Here is a 24,036-nt window from a genome sequence, read left to right on the forward strand (position 1 = left end):
GTTTTATTTATTCTATCTGTTCTTTATTTTTTAAAGCTTTAAGTGACTACTTTTATTGTTCTTTTTATTTCCTCTATTGTCTTATTAACTATCTTAGATATTTCAGAGTATACAATATATATATATGTATTCCATCACATACTGTCTTCAAATAATCTTATACCACTTCATCTGTAAAGTTTTTTCCATTTCTCCTCTTATATAATAGACTTAATTTCTATGACTTATAAACTCTGACATAGTTATTATTTTTGCTTTTAAAAGTCTATTATCTTTCAAAGAAATCAAGAAATTAAAAAAGTGTCTTTTCTACCTGTCCACTTTTTACCATTTCTGGCACTTTTCGTTTCTTGGAGTAATTCAAGGAATCTTGAAGTACTTCCTCCAGAGTACTTCCTTTAAGGTTTCTTATAATGCAGTTCTACTGACAGTGATTTATCCCAGCATTCCCATGTCCCTATATTTCTTTATTTTATCCTCACTTTTGAAAGATAATTTTATGTGACATAGATTTTTAGATTTACAGTCCTTCTCCTTCTGCACTTTAAATATATATTTCCACTAACTTCTGGTTTGTATTATTTCTATTGAGAAGTACACCATCATTTTTCTTGCTCCTCCAAGATAATATAACTAACTTTCCCTGGATGCTTTTTAAATTTTTTTATTGAGAGTCTTTGGGTAGTTTTTCATGCTTTGCTTCTAAGACTTTTGAGTTTGCTGGATATCCTAAGTTGGCTTAGTCTTTTTCTTAAATATATGTGCTTATATTTTTCAGTAAATTTGAAACATTTCAACCATTATTTCTTGTAATTTTTTAATTTTGCATATTCTTTTTTTTTTTTAAGATTTTATTTATTATTTGAGAGAGAGAGAGAAGCAGAGGGAGAGGGAGAAGCTGGCTTCATGCCAAATAGGGAGCCCAATGCAGGGCTCAATCCCAGGACGCTGGGATCATGACCTGAGCCAAAGGCAGGTACTTAACCAACTGAGCCACCTAGGTACCCCTCTTATAATTTTTTCTTAAGATTTTATTTATTCATTTGACAGAAAGAGAGATCACAAGTAGACAGAGGGGTAGGCAGAGAAAGAGGGAGAAGCAGGCTCCCCACCAAGCAGAGAGCCTGATGTGGGGCTTGATCCCAGGATCCTGAGATCATGACCCGAGCCAAAGGCAGAGGCTTAACCCACTGAGCCACCCAGGCGCCCCCCACCTTGTAATTTTTTAAGAGATTTATTTATTTGAAAGAGAGAAAGAGGGCATGCGCAAGCAAGGGGGTGGGGCAGAGGGAGAGAATCATCAAGCTGACTCACCAGCTGAGCACAAAGCCCCATGCAGGACTTAATCCATGACCTATGAGATCATGACCTTAGCTGAAACCAAGAGTCAGACACTTAAACAACTGAGCCACCCAGATGTCCCACTTGTAATATTTTTTGTTCATTTCTCTCTCCTCTTTCCTTTCTTCTTGTTGCTCCAAATATACATATATAATACCACTTGGTATTGCCCCACAGGTCACTGAAACTTTTTTTTTAATTCTCCCTCCTTTTTTTTTTTTTTTAAATCCTGTGCTACAATGTATACTTTCTATTGACTCTTAAATGTTCATGGATTTCTCTTCTACAGTGTCTAATTGCTGTCACATCCTTCTAGTTAATTTTACATTTCATATATTGTATTTTTAGCTTTAGAATTTTCATTCAATTTTTTGTCTGTTTTTTATTACCTTACAGAAATTCAATATTTATTACACCATTATATGCATGTTTCTTTAAATTCCTGAACATTATCTATGGTAGCTACTTAAAATTCCACCATCTTTTAATTTTGGAGTCATTTTTCTATTGATTAAATATTCTGCTCAGAGTCACATTTTCCTGGATCTTCTTATGTCTAGTATTTTTTTTTTTAATCGTGTGCTGGACATTATGGTTGCTACATTATTGACTTGGGATTTTGTAGTCTTCATTAATAACATTTTCCTCTGGCAGACAATTACTTTTACATTCAGCTTGATCATTTTGTGACTTTTAAAGCTTTGTTAGCAAATGTTTAAAGTGGCTTTTTTTCTAGGGTCAGATTAGCCCTGATTGTAAGCTGTGGCCTTGTTGAGGTCTCTACTTGGTGCTCAACGTGTTAACAAGGTCTGTCTACTCCGTCTGGTCACAGCTTGAACATCTCTCAACGTTCAAGAGGTTGTTGTTCAAGTAGTTGTTCAGCTGACAACTATGTGATGGTGGCTGTTTCTTTGGTAGCAGTTATTTCTTTAGTATGGTTTTTTGGTCTGGTTTCCTGAACTTTTCGCTCCTTCAGTATTTGGTCAAATTACCATAAATTCTAGCCTCCTCAGTAGGCACAAGCTCTAGCCTCTGCTTCCTCAGCTCAGATCATAGTGCTTTGTTTCATCTCTCCTTCACTGCAATGTGTTCTGGTAAATTCCTCCTTTCAGAAAACTGAGACTATTGCGTGGCTCACCTTGTCCCCTATCTACTCCCTGCCTCTTAGAGATTGTAGTCCTGCACTGTCTATTCTAACATCTGAGAACCGATTTGTCAGTTGTTCTTATTTATGGCAGGAAAGCCATAAAAATTGTGGTCATTTGTTTTAAATATTACATATTTTTAAATTGTTTATTCATTCACATAGTTTCAAAATCAAAATATATAAAAAGGTATGTATTAAGAAGTTTGCTTCCTTTCATGTCCTAGCTATCCTATTGCCTATAGCTCTTCTAGATGACCTCCTATATGAGTTTCTTATATATTCTTGTAGTATTTTTATGCAGATGTAAGCAAATATGAATATGTAATATTTTCTCCTCCTATTCTTACACAAAAATAAAGATTCCAGATATACTGTTATGTGCCTTTTTTCATTTAATGTTTTTGTAATGGAGAGTTTTGATTATCAGTAAATAAATTTGAACATAAACCAGTTTAATCTCTGTGCAGGTCATCTGTGTAACAAACTGTGGGTTTGCTGAGTCACAGAGTAATCCTGATCAATTTTGATAGATATTGTTGAATTGCATTGTAATAGGGGGCAGTAACCATTTAGTTCCCAATAATAGTGTTTCTTTCTCTACCTTGCCACAGAATGTGCCACCCAATTTCTGGATTTTTGCAGTTTAAGTAGAGAAAAAAGATGATACCATTGTTTCTTGCTATAGTTTTAGTTCGCATTTCTTTTATTGTGAATGAAGTTGAGCATTCTTTAGTATGTTTAAGGTTCTTTTGATTGTTTCTGTGAACTGCTTCTTTATATTTTCTCTTGTTCTTGATTTGTAGCATGCCTTTTTTATAATATGGCAATGAGTGTGTGGTGATATCAGTTGCATTTTCCCTCCTTTTTTCTTAGCCACAATCTTTTTAATTTTATTTTTGCCATGTGTATCTAATCTAGTCATTTCCATTACATAGGTAAACTCTCTGAATCCTCTAAGTAATCCTCCACATATCAACCCCTTGATTGTTTCCACTGAATGTTTATTTTTCTTTTTTTAATTTTTATTTTTAATTTTTTAAATTTAAACTTTATTTTTTCAGTGTTCCAAGATTCATTGTTTATGCATCACACCCAGTGCTCCATGCAAATGTGCCCTCATTAACACCCACCACCAGGCTCACCCAACCCCTCAGCCCCCTCCCCTCCAAAACCCTCAGTTTGTTTCTCAGAGTCCACAGTCCACTGAATGTTTTTATTGTCAAAGCAGAGCACATGTTTCTCTCAGGCCCACTTACAATGTGTACACATTGCAAACCAGTTTCTTCATTCATTCATTCAACAACTATTTAAGGAGCTATGAAGTACCAGAACTGTGTAAGGTTTTGTTTTTTTTTTTAATGTTTTATTTATTTATTTGAAGAGAGAGCACAAGTAGGCAGAATGGCAGGCAGAGGGAGAGGGAGAGGCTCCCCGCTGGTCAGGGAGCATGACACGGGGCTCAATCCCAGGATCCTGGGATCATAACCTGAGTTGAGGGCAGATGCTTAACTGACTGAGCCACCCAGGCACCCCATGGGCAAGGTTTTGCGTAGAATGCAAAAGAAAAGTAAGTATCCCATGCCTAATGGCTCTGTGCTATGTGGAAGAGGCACAAAAGGACCATTTTAGATTATGTGTCAGATGCTGCCGACACACTGAGGAAAGCACTAGCACAGTGGTTTAAGGGGCAGAGGTCAGGGGTGGCTTTACACATATTACATATACTTGAAAGCTGAACAGAAAAAAAATTATCTAAGTTACAGAACTGAATTGCATCACATTAAGAGCAAGATTTAACTTTTGGGCACATAATGTCTTTTTTTTTTTTTAATGTTCAGTTAACCAACATATAGTACATTATTAGTTTTTGATGTAATGTTCAATGATTCATTAGTTGCATATAACACCCAGCTCTCATCACCGCATGTGCCCTCCTTAATACCCATCACATGGTTATCCCATCCCCCAGCCCGTCTCCTTCTGTAATCCTGTTTGTTTTGTGGAGTCCAGAGTCTTTTCTGGTTTGTCTCCCTCTCTGATTTCCTCCCCTTCAGTTTTCCCTCCCTTCCCCTAATCTTACAGTTCTAAGTTAGAACTAAATTTTTGTCATCCTGCTCAACTGTTTAAAATGTGGACTTATGTTTGTACCAGCTTTTCTAAAATCATTTCTATTTCAGGTGGCTTAATATTAGCTGCTGATTACTCTCAACTTGAACTGAGGATCTTGGCTCATTTATCCCACGATCGTCGCCTCATTCAAGTACTAAACACTGGAGCTGATGTTTTCAGAAGTATTGCAGCTGAGTGGAAGATGATTGAGCCAGAGTCTGTTGGGGATGATCTGAGGCAACAAGCAAAGCAGGTGAACATGTTTAACGTATATGAGAATTTTAATGATTAAAAAAATTTTTTAAATGCCTTGGTCATTTGCAATTGAGGAAGGATGATTTCTCCATCTGTGGATCTTTCAAACCATATTCAGCTGAGCTTGTCTCATGGTATTCATCATACTCTTCTTCATAGAGTCAGTAGAAAGAATCAGACTTTGTCTGAGGCTACCTCACATGAGGAAACCCATCCACATTAGTGGTAGATATCGCGGTGGTAGTAGTTGTTATTTATGTGCATGTTTGTGTATTTTAAAAAATGTCTTTCTTGTCTGTAAACACTTTCATCTTTTTATTTTTACAGGTGTTCTCTAAATGTTTATTGAAAAAAAAATCACTGAACTGTGGATTATAATTAATAACTGATAAGCTTTTTCGTTTTTTGAGGTCATTGGTTAGCTAATCCAGATGTGAAATTTTATACTTTCCTTGGACTTTTCAAGTGGGTCCATCTTAGTTCCTACTCCTGGAAGACTGTCATGCACAGAGAAAGTCAAAGGCCACATTTATACCATTTTCTGGCCTCTATTGACACTGATACTTCTTTCACCACTTGGCCTGTGGGAAATCTGTTGCCATTTTTGAGAAAATAGGATTGCTGGCTGCGGCAAAAGACCATCACTCCCACCTTTAAGATCCTGCTGTGTTAGTTTTGCATTTATACTTCTAGTTACTCAGAGCTGTAAGTCTTCACTGGCTCATTAGATATGAAACCCTTCCTCTCACCATTGCCGGTTTAGCACCAGCACATTTCTTCCATTCTTTAGAAAACCAGCTTTGCCCTCTCTGTTTAATAATCTCTGGGTTCCTGCATTCAGCAAGAATCGAACCCTGGATAAAAGAGGTAATGTTCCAGTACTTAACCTTCATAATAAATCCATGAAATAGGTATAATTATTATTCCCATTTTAAATAGGCATAAAGGGAAGCACCAAAAGTTAATAATTTGCTTAAGATCATACAGCTATAAGTGGTGGAGCCAGGATGAGCTCAGAATGGCAGAATTTAGACATTCCGACTTTATCACCTAAACACTCATCCACTGATGATATCTGCCTCTTTTTCATAAGTTCTTGCATGACTTAATAGTGTTTATGCTCTGTGCCATCTACTCCTTGGGTCTGGCTGAGATCTCAGCCAGTGCTATGTACTACCCAAGTTTAAAAAAAAAAAAAGTCACAGTAAAATAAAAGGTAGAAATACCTAAAAGGAAAAGATAAAAGGAGGAAAAAAATCTTTCTCAATGTATTAAAAAAGACAGGGAAAGGACAAAAACTTCTAGTTATTTTATCCAATTAAAAGTAGCTTGGGATTCGGATAATCATCTTTTACAAGCTACCTTTTAAAATTATATTTAATGACATTTATGTGAACTTGCTTTATGCTAGTTTTCTGATCTCTTAAGAGGTAATCATTTAGTAATTTCACAATTCCATGATGCAGGTATTACTATCCTCATGGATGAAGAAATCGAGGTACAAGAATTTAGGTAGCTTCTGCAAGATAATCTTATAAATTCTGGAACTAGGATTTAAACCCAGACAATACTTATTATTAAATTTACAATTTCTTACTGACTATTTTAACTATTTCTACTACTCCCAAAATTTCCTCAGGAATTTGTTTAGCCCAACTGAATTCTGCAGTTGTGGGATATCAGGAGGTGGTGAAGTGGGAAGCATATTTATTTCTAATGAAGTATTCCCTATTATCCAACCCTGAAGCCTTCTCTTCCTGCTCTGTCCTATGTAAGAGCCAGGAGAGGAATTTTTGTAATGCTTCTCTTTCCTGATTCCTGGGCACTTCTCTAAGCAGAAGTTAATGTGCTATTATAGGAGTAGAAAGCTGCTCTGAAGACTAGTGGATACATGACAAAGAGTCAGAAAGAAATCTTCCCTTTTAAATCACTAGGATTAGTTTCTTAAAACACACACACATTCATATTTATTCATGTTCTTCCCCTTCCTCCCCCAGCCTCAAAGTATTGTTAAAAGGCAGAAAAGAGAAAAGATGTTCATTGGATATCAGCTTCTATGAATTTAACCTACCCAAAGCAGATCTAATCATTTCTTTGACACACTATGAAATAAAAAGCTTACCAAATTTCAATCCTGATCAACTTTTTATATTTGCAGCTTATGTAGTTATGATCTCTAATTTACTTACTGAGTGTGATGACTCCTTTTCAGATTTGCTATGGAATCATTTATGGAATGGGTGCTAAATCTTTGGCAGAGCAGATGGGCATTAAAGAAAATGATGCTGCTTGCTATATTGATTCCTTCAAATCCAGATATACAGGTAAAGAAACATTAAATATTGTTATCTTCTAGATACTAGTCAATTATCTTGCCATATTAATTGAAAAAATAGTGCTAAAAATTTTTCTGTTAACATTTCTATTACTGAGAAGTTTTCACCAGATATTGTTAAATAACATCATCCTTATGATTATTTACTAAGATGGTCTTCTTTCATAAAAATAGGAACAAAAATGGAATAAAAAAACCCCCAATTGATGTATATGCTAGTTTGTCGTTGTGAATATGCCATAAAATCTTGGAATTGTGCTATGCTTTAGGTTTAATAGCTTCAATTCGAAGCAATAAACTATTGATTAAATGTACCAAAAACTGGGAAAGAACAAGAGCAGTTTGAGTATTATTGTTTTAAATTATCTTGTCTTTTGGCAATTTATTGAAGTACAATTTACATAACAGTAAAATTTACCCTTTTTAGATGTATATTTGTATAAGTTTTGGCAAATGCACAGAGTCCTATAACCTACACCACAGTCTGGATATGGAATCATGACCGTATCATCCCAGAAAGTTGCTTCAGTCCCCAACTTCATACCCTTTGTAATCAGTCCTGACCTCAGTCCCCAAAGAAAACTTTATTCACATATGAAATGATCTTATACATAGAAAATCATTTGAATTCTGTGAAACAAATATTAGAACAAATAACTACATTTAGAAATGTCCCACTGTACAAGGGTTTTTTTTTTTTTTAAGATTTTATTTATTTATTTGAGAGAGAGCACAAGCAGGGGTTGGGGGAGTGGAAGAGGGAGAGGGAAAAGCAGACTCCCTCCTAATGCAGGGTTGGATCCCAGGATCCTGTGATCATGACCTGATCCAAAGTCAGCCGCTTAGCCCACGGAGCCACCCAGGTGCCCCATCCCCATATAAAGTTAATTTGTAAAAATCATTTGGATTTTTGTATACTAGTAATTAGTGAATGGAGTAAAAATAAAACTATTATGATAACATCAAAATACATGAAATATGTGGGATAAATTCAACAGTATGTGCAAGACTTTATGGAAAACTCTAAAACAATCCTGAAAGAAATTGAAGGTACTTAGATAAATATGAAGTTTACCATGTTAATTTATTAGAAGGTACAATATTATTGTGATGGCAATTTTCTATGAATTGTCCTATAGATTCAATTTAATTCCAGTCAATAGTCCATTAGATTTTTGTGTCGAATTTGACAAATTGATCTTAAATTTACACGGAAATTGAAAGGGCCTGGAATAACTAGGAAAATTTTGGGGGGAAAATATTGTGTTGAGTACTAACACTCCCTGGGTTCAAAACTTAACATAAAACTCAATAATCAAAGTAGGCATAAGAGTAGACATAGGAAAAAATGGGTCACAATAAAGGGTTCAGAAAAAGACCTATATGTATATGGTGGCTTTATTTTCAACAGTCACCATGGTAACTTAATGGAACAAAGATGGTAATGTCAACAATTGGTTCTAGAACAACTGGAGACAAGTATGAAAAAAAATGGACTTTAACTATTATACTATATTCCAAAGTTAGCTTCATATGGAGCATAGATTCAAAAGTAAAAGCTAAAACTATAAATCTTCCGGAAGAAAATAGGAGAAAAAGACTTTGTGACATTGAGGTAGGCAAAGATTTCTTTGGCGATAATTACACCAAATTAAACATAAAGTATAAACATTGGTAAAAGACACCATTAAGTAAATCTAAGGCAAGCCACAAAAGAGAAGATATTTGCAGTTCCTGTTGTCTAATGAACTTGCATCAAGAATATATAAAACACTCTTATAACCCAATGCTGAGAAGGCAAACAATCCAATAAAATAAAGGCCAAAAGATGTGAATTGTTAGGGTCTGTGATCAAAGGAAGGAGACTGACACAAAGCAAAAATCAAACAAAGCTTTATTTCGTGCCAAGCATCGAAAATCAAACTGACTGGTAGGGGCCATCTCTTACGAAGAGATGACGACGATGACCCTGACAAGGCCGCTCCCAGGATGAGGCCACTCGAAGAGGTGACGATGACAACCCCGACAAGGCCACTCTGGACAAGGCCGCTCGCCGACAAGGCCGGTCCCCGGAATGAGGCTGCTCCAGAGAGGCCGCTCCATGGACGGGGCCACTCCCAAGAATGATGCCGCTCTGGCATGGCTGCTCGCGGCAGTGCCACAGCTCGGGGTGGCGAGGCTGCTGGTGGCGAGGCTGCTGGCGGTGAGGCTGTTCGCTGCAGCGCCGCTGCCTATGACTACGATGACCAGGACAACCACGACGCTCCCGACGACCTTGATGACCACGACCTCCTACTCTCCTGAAGACTACCCTAACAGCTATACCAACGGCTATCCTAACGGCTATTCTAACTCCTCCTACTACTCCTACTACTCCCCAGCCTCACAGACTAACATTTATATAGGTGGTTGAGCCCAGCCCACACACAGGTGGCCAATGGGATTTCAACTCACCACAGTAAATATATGTGTGCCCCACTGATTGGATGTCTCCATCTGGCCTGGCCCGCCCCTATATCCGGGGTTTGCAACTAAGTTCCTCTGGCTAACCAGGCCCTTACATGAACAGACAAAAGAAGATATATGAATGACCACGTCGAATGTTATCATCATTAGTCATCAGGGAAAAAAGCAAATTAAAACCACAGATATCATTACAAAAACACTAGAATGGCTAAAATAAAAAACACTGTATTTCTTTTACATTGCTGGTTGAGTTATAAAATGGTACAACCACTTTGGAAAATGCTATGACTCTTTTATATAGAGTGAAACAATAATGTGATCCTGCAACTTTACTATTGCGTATTTATCCAAGAAAAATGAAAGTATATCCAAAGAAAGACTTGTATGTAAATGTTATAGCATTTTTATTCCTAACCAAATGTCTATGAACAGGATCATGGGTAAACAAATTTTGGTATATCTCTGCTATGGAATACTACTTAGCAAAAGAAAACAAACTCAAATGAGAACGTACAGTATAAGTCAATTTTTATGAATTTTAAGACCATGAAAGACCAAGATAGAGTGTTTTAAAGCAGATCAGTGAGAGTTTGAGGCTGATAATGGAGGGCTTACTGTAAAGGTGATAAAAATGTTTCATATCTTGTAGTGTACCTTTGTTAAAATGCATCTAACTATTCACCTAAAGTGGGTTACTTCTACTGTATGTAAACTGTATAACAGGATTGATTTTTTTGTTTTTATGTAAATTCCAGTTAGTTAACATGCAGTATAATATTAGTTTCAGGTGTGTAATACAGTGATTCAACACTTTCATACATCCATCACCTGGTGCTCATCACAGTACACTCCTTAATCCCCTTCCCTACTCACCCATCCCTCACCCACCTCCCCTCTGGTAACCATCAGTTTGTTCTCTAGAGGTGAGAATCTGTTTCCTGCATTGCCTCCCCCCACCCTTCCCTTTGTTTGCTTTTTTTAAAGTAGTTCTTTCAGGCTCTGAATATTTGAGGACCTCTGACAAGCGTAAGGTAAGAGAATTTGTAGAGATGCATTTTCTTCAATCTCATCATTTTCTTTGCTCTTCTCTCAATAATAACACAGTAATTCTTAGACAGAAAAAGGTGACAGCCTTATTGCTTTCTAAAATTCTTACGCTGGTGGTTAAATATCACCAACAGCTTCAGTTGGCAGGGTTTTCTCCCCTTCCTTTCACCCAGTCTCCTCAAATGTCTCTCCTGTGCCAGCCACACACGGAAATCCTCAAATGAGTTGTTTTAGTTAGGAGTTATTAGTGTTTATTACTTAGGATGAACAGAGCTGTGAGAAAGCAGAGACTGCACATATGAATAAAGATAGATCAGTTAGGGTGCCTGGGTGGCTCAGTGGGTTAAGACTCGGCCTTCAGCTCACGTCATGATCCCAGGGTCCTGGAATCAAGTCCCGCATCGGACTCTCTGCCCAGCAGGGGGCCTGCTTCCCTCTCTCTCTCTCTCTCTCTCTGCCTACCTCTCTGCCTACTTGTGATTTCTCTCTGTCAAATAAATAAATAAAATCTTAAAAAAAAAAAAAAGATCAGTTAGAGAAGACTTCTCTAACTCAGAGACAGGAATGAGCAATGAAGGCATCACCCTGAAGATCTATAGGACATAACAATGAGCCTATATTGCAGAGGATGAACGCTGGTATAGGGAATATGAATATGTTTCAAGAGTATACTATACATAGTCTTTTTAAACTTTTAAGAAGTGAATTGTATATATTCCTAATGAAGTATTCATTATTTGTGTATTAATTGCAGTGGGGTCCTATTTGGATTGTAGCTTAGATGCTAACAAGGAGCTGTTAATGTTTTCAGCCTGGAAGTGGTAAGACCAAAGAGTAAAAGATTAACATAATCAAAGAATAGAAGCCTGTGAAAAGTACCATGGAATAGTCTTAAGATCCTAGGTTTTAGTACCTGCTCTGTTGTTCTGGAGTTTAGTTTCATGTTTTTTGTTCGTGATAGAGTTAGAGTATGTCATTTCTAAAGTCCCTTTAGTATCTAACTTTCTGAGTCTGCAAAAAGGAAATGAAAGTTTATATGCAAGGTTTTGCATATAAACAAAACGGGAATGAAAAGTTTATATGCAAAAAGGAAATGAAAGTTTATATGCGAAATTTTGATGATGCAATATAATTTGAAGAATCATGGTAGGGTTTTGGCATATTTCACTATATTGAAGCTAGTGAATGAGCTTAAGAATGGACTGGGTGGCTCAGTGGGTTAAGCCTCTGCCTTCGGCCCAGGTCATGATCTCAGGGTCCTGAGATCGAGCCCCACATCGGGCTCTCTGCTTGGCAGGGAGCCTGCTTCTCCCTCTCTCTCTGCCTGTCTCTCTGCCTACTTGTGGTCTCTCTCTGTCAAATAAATAAATAAAATCTTAAAAAAAAAAAAAAAAAGAATGGACTTTGGTCGGGGTGCCTAGGTGGCTCAGTGGGTTAAGCCTCTGCTTTCAGCTCAGGTAATGATCTCAGGGTCCTGGGATCAAGCCCCGCATCGGGTTCTCTGCTCGGCAGGGAGCCTGTTTCCCCCTCTTTCTGCTTGCCTCTCTGCCTACCTGTGATCTGTCAAATAAATAAATAAAATCTTTAAAAAAAAAAAAAAGAATGGACTTTGGTTATAATTATTTTTGTGTTTTCTTTGTAGGCATTAATCATTTCATGAGAGAGACAGTGAAGAATTGTAAAAGAAATGGGTTTGTTCAGACCATTTTGGGAAGGCGTAGATATTTACCAGGAATCAATGACAACAACCCTTATCATAAAGCTCACGTATGTTGAAATGTCTCTGGATTTTTAACTTAGTATTTTAATGACATATACTTTTTCTATAGACTAAACACAGATGATTTTCCTTTTAGGGATCAATAGCATATTAATTGGATCTTCTGTTTCACTAAGGTTTTTGAAGTGATGGCTCATGCCTGTATTTGCTGAACACAGTCTTTAGGAGACTAATGTAAATATGGGTTCACTTAGTAATACTTCAAATACTTTAAAGATGTTCTTTTTCAGTAAACCAGTTACTTAGTTGTTTTGCTAATAAGCTATAAATTTAATTTTTACATCTGTTAGTTGTTCTTTGTTTCAGTTATCATATACCAGTTTGTCATACCACACCAAATTGCCAATGTTTTTAGAGATTAGCCAATCATTAAATGTGATTCATTCATTTTTGGTTCATTCTACTTGTGTATTTGTTTTAAAAACACTGGCTCAACAGAGGTTATTAGGATATCCAAAATATTGAAGGAGGCTGTTTTTTTAGCACCATTTTAAGTATTTATTGATGGCATATATTCAAATTATTATTAAAAACTCTGAAATCATTGGGATCCACAAAAGTATTCTATGCATCTGAACATTTAAATTTCTATTATAGTCCACATCTTCCTGTTTAAACTGCTTGTATTTCATCTTCTCCCATACTTTTGCATGTCAGTGCCCACTACACATTGTATGTATTGAAAATTCCCAGCCCCATACTGCTGACCTTCTGTCTGGAGCTGAAAACCTTCAGAGCACTAATGCTCTTAGGGACCATGGAGGAATAGTTGGCTTTTTGTTATTTCTTCACTCTGTAGGCTCCCATATAAGTAGATATCAAATATTTATCAGGCTTTTACCATATCTCTAAATCAGTTGTCACTTAGGGGTAGATAATCTTCTGTTGGTCAAATGGAGCCAGCTAGTGGAAGGCTTTTAATGGCAGGCTGAAAAATTTAGACTTGATCTAACAGGAGTTATGTTTCTTGGGATTTACATTATGAAAAATGGTAGATAGAGTCATATATGTAAATGAACCCTGTAAGTTTTTGAAAATTAATATTTTTGCACCTAAAGTTGTGATAGTAAGCCTTTTCTTTTTTTTTCATTTTATTTCTTTTCAGTGTTCCAAAATTCATTGTTTATGCACCACACCCAGTGCTCCATGCAATATGTGCCCTCCATAATACCCACCACCAGGCTCACCCATCCCCCCACTTCTCTCCCCTCCAAAACCCTCAGCTTGTTTCTGAGTCCAGTCTCTCATGGTTTGTCTCCCCCCTCTGATTTCCCCCATCTCACTTCTCCTATCTAACTCCCAATATCCTCCGTGTTATTCCTTATGCTCCACAAGTAAGTGAAACCATATACTTGACTCTCTCTGCTTGATTTATTTCACTCAGCATAATCTCTTCCAGTCCCATCCATGTCATTATAAAAGTTGGGTATTCATCATTTCTGATGGAGGCATAATACTCCACTGTATATATGGACCATATCTTCTTTATCCATTCGTCCGCTGAAGGGCATCTTGGTTCCTTCCACAGTTTGGCTACTGTGACCATTGCTGCTATGAACATAGGGGTAACAGGTGGCCCTTTTTTTCACTACATCTGTATCTTTGGGGTAAATACCCAGTAGTGCAATTTCAGGGTCATAGGGAAGCTCTATTTTTAATTTCTTGAGGAATCTCCACACTGTTTTCCAAAGTGGCTGCACCAACTTGCATTCCCACCAACAGTGTAAGAGGGTTCCCCTTTTTCCACATCCTCTCCAACAGTTGTTTCTTGTCTTGTTAATTTTGGCTCTTTTAACTGGTGTCAGGTGGTATCTCAATGCAGTTTTGATTTGAATCTCCCTGATTGCTAATCATGATGAACATTTTTTCATGTGCCTGTTAGCCATTTGTATATCTTCATTGGAAAAGTGTCTGTTCATGTCTTCTACCCATTTTTTGACATGGTTTTCTGTTTTGTGTGTGTTGAGTTTGAGGAGTTCTTTATAGATCCTGGATATCAGCCCTTTGTCTGTATCTGTATTGTCATTTGCGAATATCTTCTCCTATTCCGTGGTTTGCCTCTTTGTTTTGTTGACTGTTTCCTTTGCTATGCAGAAGCTTTTCATCTTGATGAAGTCCCACAAATTCATTTTCTCTTTTGTTTCCTTTGCCTTTGGAGACATATCTTGAAAGAAGCTGCTGTGGCCAATGTCAAAGATGTTACTGCCTATGTTCTTCTCTAGGATTCTGATGGATTGCTGCCTGACGTTGAGGTCTTCTTATCCATTTTGAGTTTATCTTTGTGTATGGCATAAGAAAATGGTCGAGTTTCATTCTTCTACATATAGTTGTCCAATTTTCCCAGCACCATTTATTGAAGAGACTGTCTTTCTTCCAATATATATTTTTTCCTTCTTTGTTGAAGATTATTTGACCATAGAATTGAGGGTCCATATCTGGGCTCTCTGAGAGTAAACCTTTTCATGCCAAACCTTAGGAGTCAAAGTTTTAACTGATTCATTATGTTGTTACTGAAAAAAAAAAAAAAAAGAAAGAAAGAAAGAAAGAAAATTCAAACCCTCTGAATTATGAATAAACATAACAAAGGTAAATTTTGGTTTTGGTTTGGTTTTACTTTTTGTTTAAACCCTTATTATATTGAAAAATACACATCAGGAAAATATAGGAAACAAATGTAAATTTCAGTATACTATCACAGAGCTATACCTGTGTAGCAACTACTCAAGTCACATAGAAAGTCCCTTGATGGTTCCCAATCACTACCCACAGCCCTCCCAGGAATAATTGCTATTGTTATTTCTAAGCCTATAGTTTTATGTATTTTTGACCTCTTTCTAGGTCATGTGTATATATTCTTACATCTAGTTTCTTTCACTCAAAATTGCATAGGTAAGTCATTCATGTTTCATTTGGAGTAACTGTTTTATTATAGTGTAATAAATTATTTCTATTATGTGAATATATCACAGTTTATCTATTTTTCTATTGATGGGCATTTAGGTTCCCAGTTTAGAGTTTTTATTATTATTATTTGTTTTTTTTTAAATTTTATTTTTTCAGTGTTCCAAGATTCATTGTTTATACACCACACCCAGTGCTCCATGCAATATGTGCCCTCCTTAATACCCACCACCAGGTTCACCTATCCCCTCCTCCCTCTCTTCCAAAACCCTTGGTTTGTTTCTCAGAGTTAATGTTGTTGGTTTGAAAATTCTTGTCCAAGGTCCTTGGTGCACATATGTTTCCATTTATGTTTGGTAAAGACCAAGTCATAGAATTTTAGTAGGTAAAGCCAAATAGTTTTAGTAGGTAAAGCCACATGGTTTCTTATGGTGGTTGTAGCAGTCGTCTTCTTATCAGAAGCATGTGCAAGTTCTCATTGCTCTGCATCCTTGCCAACAGTTGCTATTAAGATGATACAATTTTAGCTATTTTGGTGGGTTTAAAGTAGTATCTTGTTAGTTTTACTTTGCATTTCCTTGAATACTAATGAGGTAAAGCAACTTAACAAATCTGTATTAGCCAATAGGTTATTTTTTCTTGGGAAAGTACTTTTTAAAGTTTTCTTGTTCATCTTTTGTTGTTGAGTTTTCTTTTTCCTTTTTATTTTTTTTAAAGATTTTATTTATTTGAGAGAGAGATAGAACGCACAGCGGGGGTGGGAGGAGAGCTGAGGGAGAGGGAGAAGCAGACTCCCAAGACCCCAAGATCATGACCTGGGCTGAAGGCAGATACTTACCCATTTGAGCCACCCAGGCCCCCCTGTCTTTTTCTTATATATAGGAGCTCATTATTGATTACATTTTTGGAAAATGTCCTCTCCCACACTGTGTTTGGCCTTTGCATTCTTATGAGTAACTTTAGATGAGGAGAGGGAGTTAACTGGGTTTATTTTTAAAATTTTTATGGAGAAATAACATGTGCAGTAAAGAGTACAAATCCTTAAGCATAAAGCTGGAAGTCTTAATGTGTATACCCATAAAACCACCATCCCAATCATGATATAGAACTTTTCCAGCACCCAGAAGGTTTCTTTATGTTCCCTCGAAATCAATACCACCCACTCTCCACCCCAGCACACACATGAAACTATAGGGTAGTTTTGTATGAACTTGAATTTTATTTAAGTGCAATTGTACTGTATATACTCTTGGGTCTTACTTTTTTCACTCAAATATAGGTCTGTGAGATTCATTAGTGTCATACGCAACCCTAGCTCATGTCTTTATTTAACTGACATTGTGGGAACATACCAACAATTTATTTATCTGTTTGAATGATGGCAGAAATTTTCACTATTTCCAGGTTTTAGCTATCATTAATAAACCTGCTATGAACATTCTTATATGTGTCTTTTGGTAAACATATGTGCCCAACTTCATTACCTTTAGAGTGGAATTGGTGAGTCATAGAATAAGCACATTTATATCTGTAGTATATATTACCTAACAGTTTTGCAGAGTGGTTATCCCAGTTAACATTACCATCAGCTCTGTTTATCTACATTCTTGCCTTTGCGTGCTGTCATTGGTCTTTTAGCCGTTCTGGTAACTGTGTAATGGTACCTCACTCATTTATTTATTTATTTATTTATTTACTTATTTATTTATTTATTTATTTATTATTGTATTATGTTAGTCACCATACAGTATATCATTAGTTTTTGATGTAGTGTTCTCAGATTCATTGTTTACATATACACCCAGTGCTCCACGCAATACGTGCCCTCCTTAATATCCATCACCAGGTTCACCCGTTTCCCTACCCACCCTCCACTCTAAAACCCTCAGTTTGTTTCTTGGAGTCCACAGTCTATCATGGTTCATCTCCCCCTCTGATTTTTGCCTTTCCCTAATGACTAGTGATGTTGAGCTCCTTTTTTGTTTATTGTCCATTTGGATATCTTCTTTTGTGGTGAGTCTATTTAAATCTTTATCTTTTTTTTTAATTGTTTGTTTTTTAACTGATTTATGACAGTCCTTTATATATTCCAGATATGAACCCTTTGCTTCCGTGGATTTATCCATCTTTTGTATTATTGTAGTATTTTCCTTGATCTGTTTTAACAAAGTTTTTTCTACCCCAATTTCAAGAAAATATTCACTAGGAGCTTTTGGTTTTGCCATATACATTTATATCTATAATCAACCAGGAACTGGTTTTTATGTATTTTGAGAGACTGAGGGTCAAGGTCTCCTTCCCACTCAAGGATATACAGTTGTCCCTAACTATTTATTGAAAAGACTGAGCTTTCCCCCTACTACTTTATTGTATCACTTTTGCCACAAATTAATTTTCAAACATGAATGTGTCTGTTTTTAGACACATTATTTTTGCCTGTTGTATTTGTTCATTCTTTAGACAATGCCACATTGCCTTCGTGATACAGCTTTGTAAGATATCTTGATATATGATAAAGTAAGTCTTCTTACCTCATTCTTTTGTTTGGTTTTCAAGAGTATTTGCCTATTTTTGGTTCTTTGTATTTCCATATACATTGTAGAAGCAGCATGTGAATTTCTACACAAACACAAAATCCTGCTGGGATTTTTTTTGAGATTGCCTTGAATTCATAGATCAAGATGGGATTAAGGGACATCTATATGTTTGTGAAATAATTTTGAACTACTAAGTACATTTTAAGTGATGATATATATGTTTGTGAAATAATTTTGAACTACTAAGTACATTTTAAGTGTAATGCAGTTTTTGATTACGGAATGTTGAAGATTTCTAAATTGAAGCAATCTGACCTTCTTCTATTTAGACTTTTCATGTGGACGATAGCCCAGAATCTAGAGCCCTAGATCATTCTAGTTGTTAGGTGCAGCTTAATAGTTGATGTCCTGGGTTACATCTTGGTCCAGGTTACAGATGTGAGCACTGATCTGTGGATACTAAAAGCAGGTATGAAACCATGTAGGTGTATCTGATGGAGCCCTTGTTATTTATTTTCATAGGCTGAGCGTCAGGCTATCAACACAACAGTCCAAGGTTCGGCAGCTGATATTGTTAAAATAGCCACAGTTAACATTCAGAAGCAGTTAGAGACCTTCCGCTCAACCTTCAAGTCCCATGGTCATCGGGAGAGTATGCTCCAAAGTGACAGAACAGGTTTGTTCATAAATGAGAACCCTGCTATAATGTAGTGAGATTAATTGTATCAGAAAAGAAAAAGGGAAGCATTTTACTCATTATTTTTCAGCAGTTTTCAAATGTTTTAGTCTCATGATGTCTTTACATTCTCAGAATTACTAAGGGTCCCAAAGAACTTTTCTTTATGTAGTTTACATATACTAATACTTACCATATTAGAAATTTAAACAGGAAATTCAAAAACACATATTAACATTTGAAAATAATAATAAACTCACAATATGTCAACATATTTCTAGAAGAGACATACATATTCATTGCAGAGAATAATATAGTCAGTCACACAGATATAAAGATGTTCACTTACATACAAAAATAGATATAAAGACTTGCCCATCACATGAGGATTATTAATTTTATTGTCTTACCTCCCCCCGTAATATCTAAGGCTACTCATTCAACATTTTTTGTATGGCAATCAGTGTGCACACACACACCACACTCATACCACATATAACGCATTCTGTCTCTTTATAGGGAGAATAAGTGATCAAACTAATTTGGGTGATAATACTATACTGTGTGCTTAAGGGGATTTGGAAATAGAAGTTATCAACCTCTTTTAAGTTTAAAATCGAAGGGAAGATGTGATCTGTGGCTGAAATATTTACAGAACTTTTCACAGCAGAGTGATGCAGGGCCAGAATGAGGATATGGACAATAATAGCTTTTGGAGTGGGTGGAAGGCAATGTGGGTATGTCCCTGAGGATCACTTCCTGGGCTTGTGCGGGGTTAAAGGTAGTGGTAGGTCAGCTGAGCCCAAGGAAGCAGCCCACACAGGAAGCAGAGGGTCATAGCATTTGGGATCAGAAGCCAAAGCACAACAGGAAATCCAGAGGATGAAGGTATGGTGACTGGAAAGCAGAAAAGCGTCCTGATGACCAACAATGTGAGCTGAGTGGGGCCTGGTGGGGCAGAGCAGATTTTAGTCAGCTGGCAAACAGATAGATGCACAGCATTTGCGGCCCTGGGATGGAAGCAGTTTGCCACAGCCTCATCTGTATTTACTCTCTGACCCTGTAAGAACTACCTGTGAATAAATTTGGGCTGCAGATTATGACAGCTGAAGAACCCTCTCTGAGGGAAGCACCAGATATAAGGAAGATCGTGTTTGTGCTGCCTGGAACGATCAGTGGGAAATTTGGGTAGCAGAGAGGAAGGACTGCTCTGAGATATGGGGAAGTGATTAAGGGCAGTTACTCTAAAGTAACCTTATCTTAGTGATTAGTGGGGCATAATCTGTACCAGGAGGCCCAGCTTGTTAGGAGATGTAACTAAGTCTGATACAGTGTAGTTATAGGCTCTTTTGAGAATATGCTGAAAGATCACTCCACAGAAACATGTACAGATACAGACTCTAACACATAACTTGAAGTAGTCTCTGAAGTCCTCATTTGGTCCCTGGGTTTATAATTACTTATTTGTTGCATGTGGTCCAATTGGTAAAACCCCAGTTCTACCACAGTGACACTTCTGGCCATAAGAAGATATCAGGGAGTGTCCTTATAAACTGCCTGAAGACACTACCAGCTCACTTTCCTGGGGCAGGGATCAGGCCCCATACTACTCTGGTGCTATTATTTAGAGAAGTTGGTAGTAAAGGCGCCATGGAAAGTGAAGATGTTGGTTGTTTATAGGAAATAAGTTAGACGACATCTTTTGGAGAAGAGTTCTTCAAACTCCATTTACTGACTTCTTTGTTATGTTCCTCCTTTCTGGGAGGAAGCTGGTAGAGTTTTGAGTTTACCTGATAGGTGGAAAGTCAGCAAGTGGATACTTTCCTAATAGTTCTAAATCTTATATATCTTAATCACTTAATTAAAATTCTCCAGAGTTTCTCAAAATCCCTAAAAACAAACAAACAAACAAACAAACAAACAAAAACCTATTCTATAGCACGGTGACATGCTGATCAGTTTTCCTACTTTTTTCATGGGATAGGATTGTTACCAAAGAGAAAACTGCAAGGGATGTTCTCCCCAATCAGAGGAGGCTTCTTCGTCCTTCAACTCCATGATGAGCTCTTATATGAAGTGGCAGAAGAGGATGTTGTTCAGGTATTTTTGCAGGGTTTGCGTCCATTTCATAGAACACTAAGATGCTGAAGGTCAAGTTAAGGTGCATGAGGTTTCCGGAACCCTTCCCTGGAGCCCCAGGATGGCTACATAAATGTTGAGTCCATAAGGGTAGAGAAAGAGCTAAGAGTGCTCCATTTCATATTCATTTTTAAAGAAACTTTTGATGCAAGGCTGTTTTTGTTTGGGAGAAGTTAGATGAGAATCTTGCCCTGAGGGTTTAAAAACTGAGCATTCTCACTGAAACTGGCAGAGCTCCTGCTCATCAGTGTAGACAAGTTTGGAATGCCTATTTCTTTTTGGATTTTGAGTTTTAAGAACCATGAGGTGAAGAGCTGCAGTCTGGCTTATCACCTCAGTGGTGGGTTGGGAAATATTCTTTGATTGGAAAGAGAGTTTGTTAACCTCTTTTTTTTTTTTCTTTTTTTTTGCAGGTAGCTCAGATTGTCAAGAATGAAATGGAAAGTGCCGTAGAACTTTCTGTGAAACTGAAAGTGAAAGTGAAAATAGGTGCAAGCTGGGGAGAGCTGAAAGACTTTGATGTGTAATTGTATAGATGATGAAGTCCTTGTTGGGAAGCCTGGTGTAGGTACAACATTGTGGAAGAGAGATTACCCTTTCACGTATTTCAGGAAGACCAACTCTCAAGTCTTGATGGATGTGGAATAGTGATGTTAGTGAGAGTTTCAAAATGTATGTCAGACTTTATTCTCTGTAGTGTGAAGAAACTTTTTTTGAGGCAAAATACCAATTTTAATGATTGTATTCCCTCTCAAAGAGGGACTGAAATCGCCTTTTCCAGCTCTTTGTGGCTCTAAACGGGTTCAGAACGCGTGATTGAAATATGCACTTAGCACTTTGGGTCTCATCTGTGTGAAGCATGAAGATAGTGGAACTGCTGTCTCAGGGGCATTTCCAGCCCTGTGCATCACACTTGTGATGCAGACCCCAGCAGGAACCATAGGCAGATAGAGATTTAGTTTCTCATAAACTACCACAGTTAGGCATTGTGTGTGATTTTTTTTGTCCAATATTAATTTAAGACTGCCAGAATCGTCTTTGTAAGCAGCATTGGCTAATAAATTCTAAAGTCTGTAAAGTGGTAGGCTTGGTATGGATGTCGTCCAGGAATGGATTTTCATGAAATGGTGTTTCTTCTCCTTTTCTGTCCTCAATTCATACAATGAATGTATTTGCAATACTTAGATATTATAAAATAAGCTACACCTCTTCAAGAGGTATCCTGTTCTGTAAGATCAGAAGTTTATACTGCAGTTTAATACAATAATGCCAGAGAAGGAAGACACCTCCATATCCATCTCTTAGTGCCCCTTTCTTTGTTTGTGGTGTGGTGAGAATACCCATGCTAAAGAGATGATATTTTGTAATTCCAATCAAAGGTGTATTACTGACTTTCTTGCTGTTGAAATAAAAGAATTTATGAGAAATTTATATCAGTATTTCAGTTTTTTAAATTGTGTTTCTTCTAAGAGTGTCCAAAAGCTGAGTTCCTAGTTATTTATTCTAGGGTTTACATTGTTAAGTAGGTTCAGCAATGTCTGTGCACATAGGAAATGTTTCTTATTTCATAATCAGTTATCAGAAAAGTTATTTTATGTTTATTAACCAGAAATTTTTAAAAAAACAGTTGCTTTATAAACAAAGGATAATACACTATTAGTACTTGCATATTAGTGCACAAAATACTCAGACATGTTTTTTGGGGGGTGAGAGGGAGTAAGCAGAAGATGGCAAAGATAAGAGGGAAGTTATATCATTATTTCTTGAGGTTTTTTTTTTCCATATTTACCTATACCATGTTTCTGAGAGAGAAAAGCTGTAGTGCTGTCAGTATTGAGATCCAGCACAAGAGAAGGCTCTTCTCTTCTTCTCTAAACATGAGTGCAGACATATAGGTCATTTCCACCTGATCTTCTGCAGCAGTGGCTCTGGATGTGTAGTCCTACGCATCTTCTCATCCTTTTGACTTATCAGCTGGACTTAAAACAGGCAGCCCTTGCTATGCATGATTAAGTTATACACAAATTCCAGTTACCATGGTTTACTTAAATAAGACTAGTGCCCCTAATCACAGAATTCAAATTTCAGTTCTCATGGTATATTATCTGAGTAACTGCAGTAACTTCCCACTTTATTGATAGCTCTTCAGTCCACAAATCATGATGTAAATAACAGATGAGCACTGTGGTAAGCAGAATAATTCCCCCCATCCCCATCCTAATCCCTGAGATCTGCAACCATGTTCTATTACATGTTAAAAGGGACATTGCTGAGGTGATTAAGGTGGAGATCTTGAGATGGGGAAATTATCTAGGTGGTTCCAATATAAACACATTGGTCCTCATAAGGGGAAGGCAGATGGTCAGAATCAGAGGAGGATGGTGAAGATGTTAGATTGATATTCGAAGAAGTTGCACTGCTGACTTTAAAGATGGAGGAAGGGACCATCAGCCAAGGAATGCAGGCAGTCTCTGGAAGCTGGAAATGGCAATGGAATAGATGTGGATTCTCCCCCTACAACCTCCAGAAGTGACGCAGCCCTGCCAATGCCTTGTCTTCAGCCTAATAAGTTTATATCAGACTTCTGACCTCCCAAACTGTAAGATAATAATCAGTGTTGTTTTTCAGTTTTATTGAGATATAGTCAACACACAGCACTGTATAAGTTTAAGGTGTACACCATAATGACTTGACTTATATATATTATGAAATGATTATCAAAATAAGTTAACATCCATCACCTTCTTTGGATACCAAAAAAAAAAAAAAAAGAATAGTTTTTTCCCTTGTGATGAGAACATTTAGAATTTACTCTTAGCAAATTTCAGCTATACAATCCATTAGTGTTAGCTATAATCATCATGTTGTACATCACATCCCCAGTGCCTATTTCTCTTGTAACTGGAGGTATGTACCTTTTGAACCATCTTTTCTAACTCTCCCCTTCTACACTTGACCTCTGGTAACCACATATCTGATCTCTTTTTCTATGAGTTTGTTTGTTTTTTTAAAGATTCCACATATAAGTGAGATCATACAATATTTGTCATTCTCTGTATGATTTATTTCACTTAGCGTTATTCCCTCAAGGGCCCTCCATATTGTCTCAAATGGCAGAATTTTCTTTTTTTTTATGGTTAAATATTCCATTGAATATATAGTCCACAATTTCTTTATATATTCATCCATCAATGGTCATATAGTTTATTTACATATCTTGGTTATTGTAAATGATGTTAACAGAGGGGCACAGATACCTCTTTCATAAGTGTTCCCGTTTCCTTCAGCTAAATATCCAGGAGT

General features: G+C 36.9%; 1 protein-coding gene across 1 annotated transcript in view; it reads left to right on the forward strand.

Annotated features, from left to right (window-relative positions):
• Positions 1-22,123, forward strand: part of LOC116874693 (DNA polymerase theta-like) — a 132,986-nt gene extending 110,863 nt beyond the window's left edge. Inside the window, exons 25-30 of the mRNA XM_032869571.1 lie at positions 4,666-4,850; positions 7,065-7,176; positions 12,343-12,467; positions 18,441-18,594; positions 20,579-20,694; positions 21,147-22,123. Of these exons, the coding sequence (XP_032725462.1) occupies positions 4,666-4,850; positions 7,065-7,176; positions 12,343-12,467; positions 18,441-18,594; positions 20,579-20,694; positions 21,147-21,260 (806 nt within the window). The 3' untranslated portion in view covers positions 21,261-22,123. The remainder of the gene's footprint in view (positions 1-4,665; positions 4,851-7,064; positions 7,177-12,342; positions 12,468-18,440; positions 18,595-20,578; positions 20,695-21,146) is intronic.
• The last annotated feature ends 1,913 nt before the right edge of the window (positions 22,124-24,036 follow it).

The sequence above is a fragment of the Lontra canadensis genome, unplaced genomic scaffold (genome assembly GCF_010015895.1).
Source record: "Lontra canadensis isolate GAN:19392208 unplaced genomic scaffold, GSC_riverotter_1.0 scaffold38, whole genome shotgun sequence".
Taxonomy (NCBI): Eukaryota; Metazoa; Chordata; class Mammalia; order Carnivora; family Mustelidae; genus Lontra; species Lontra canadensis.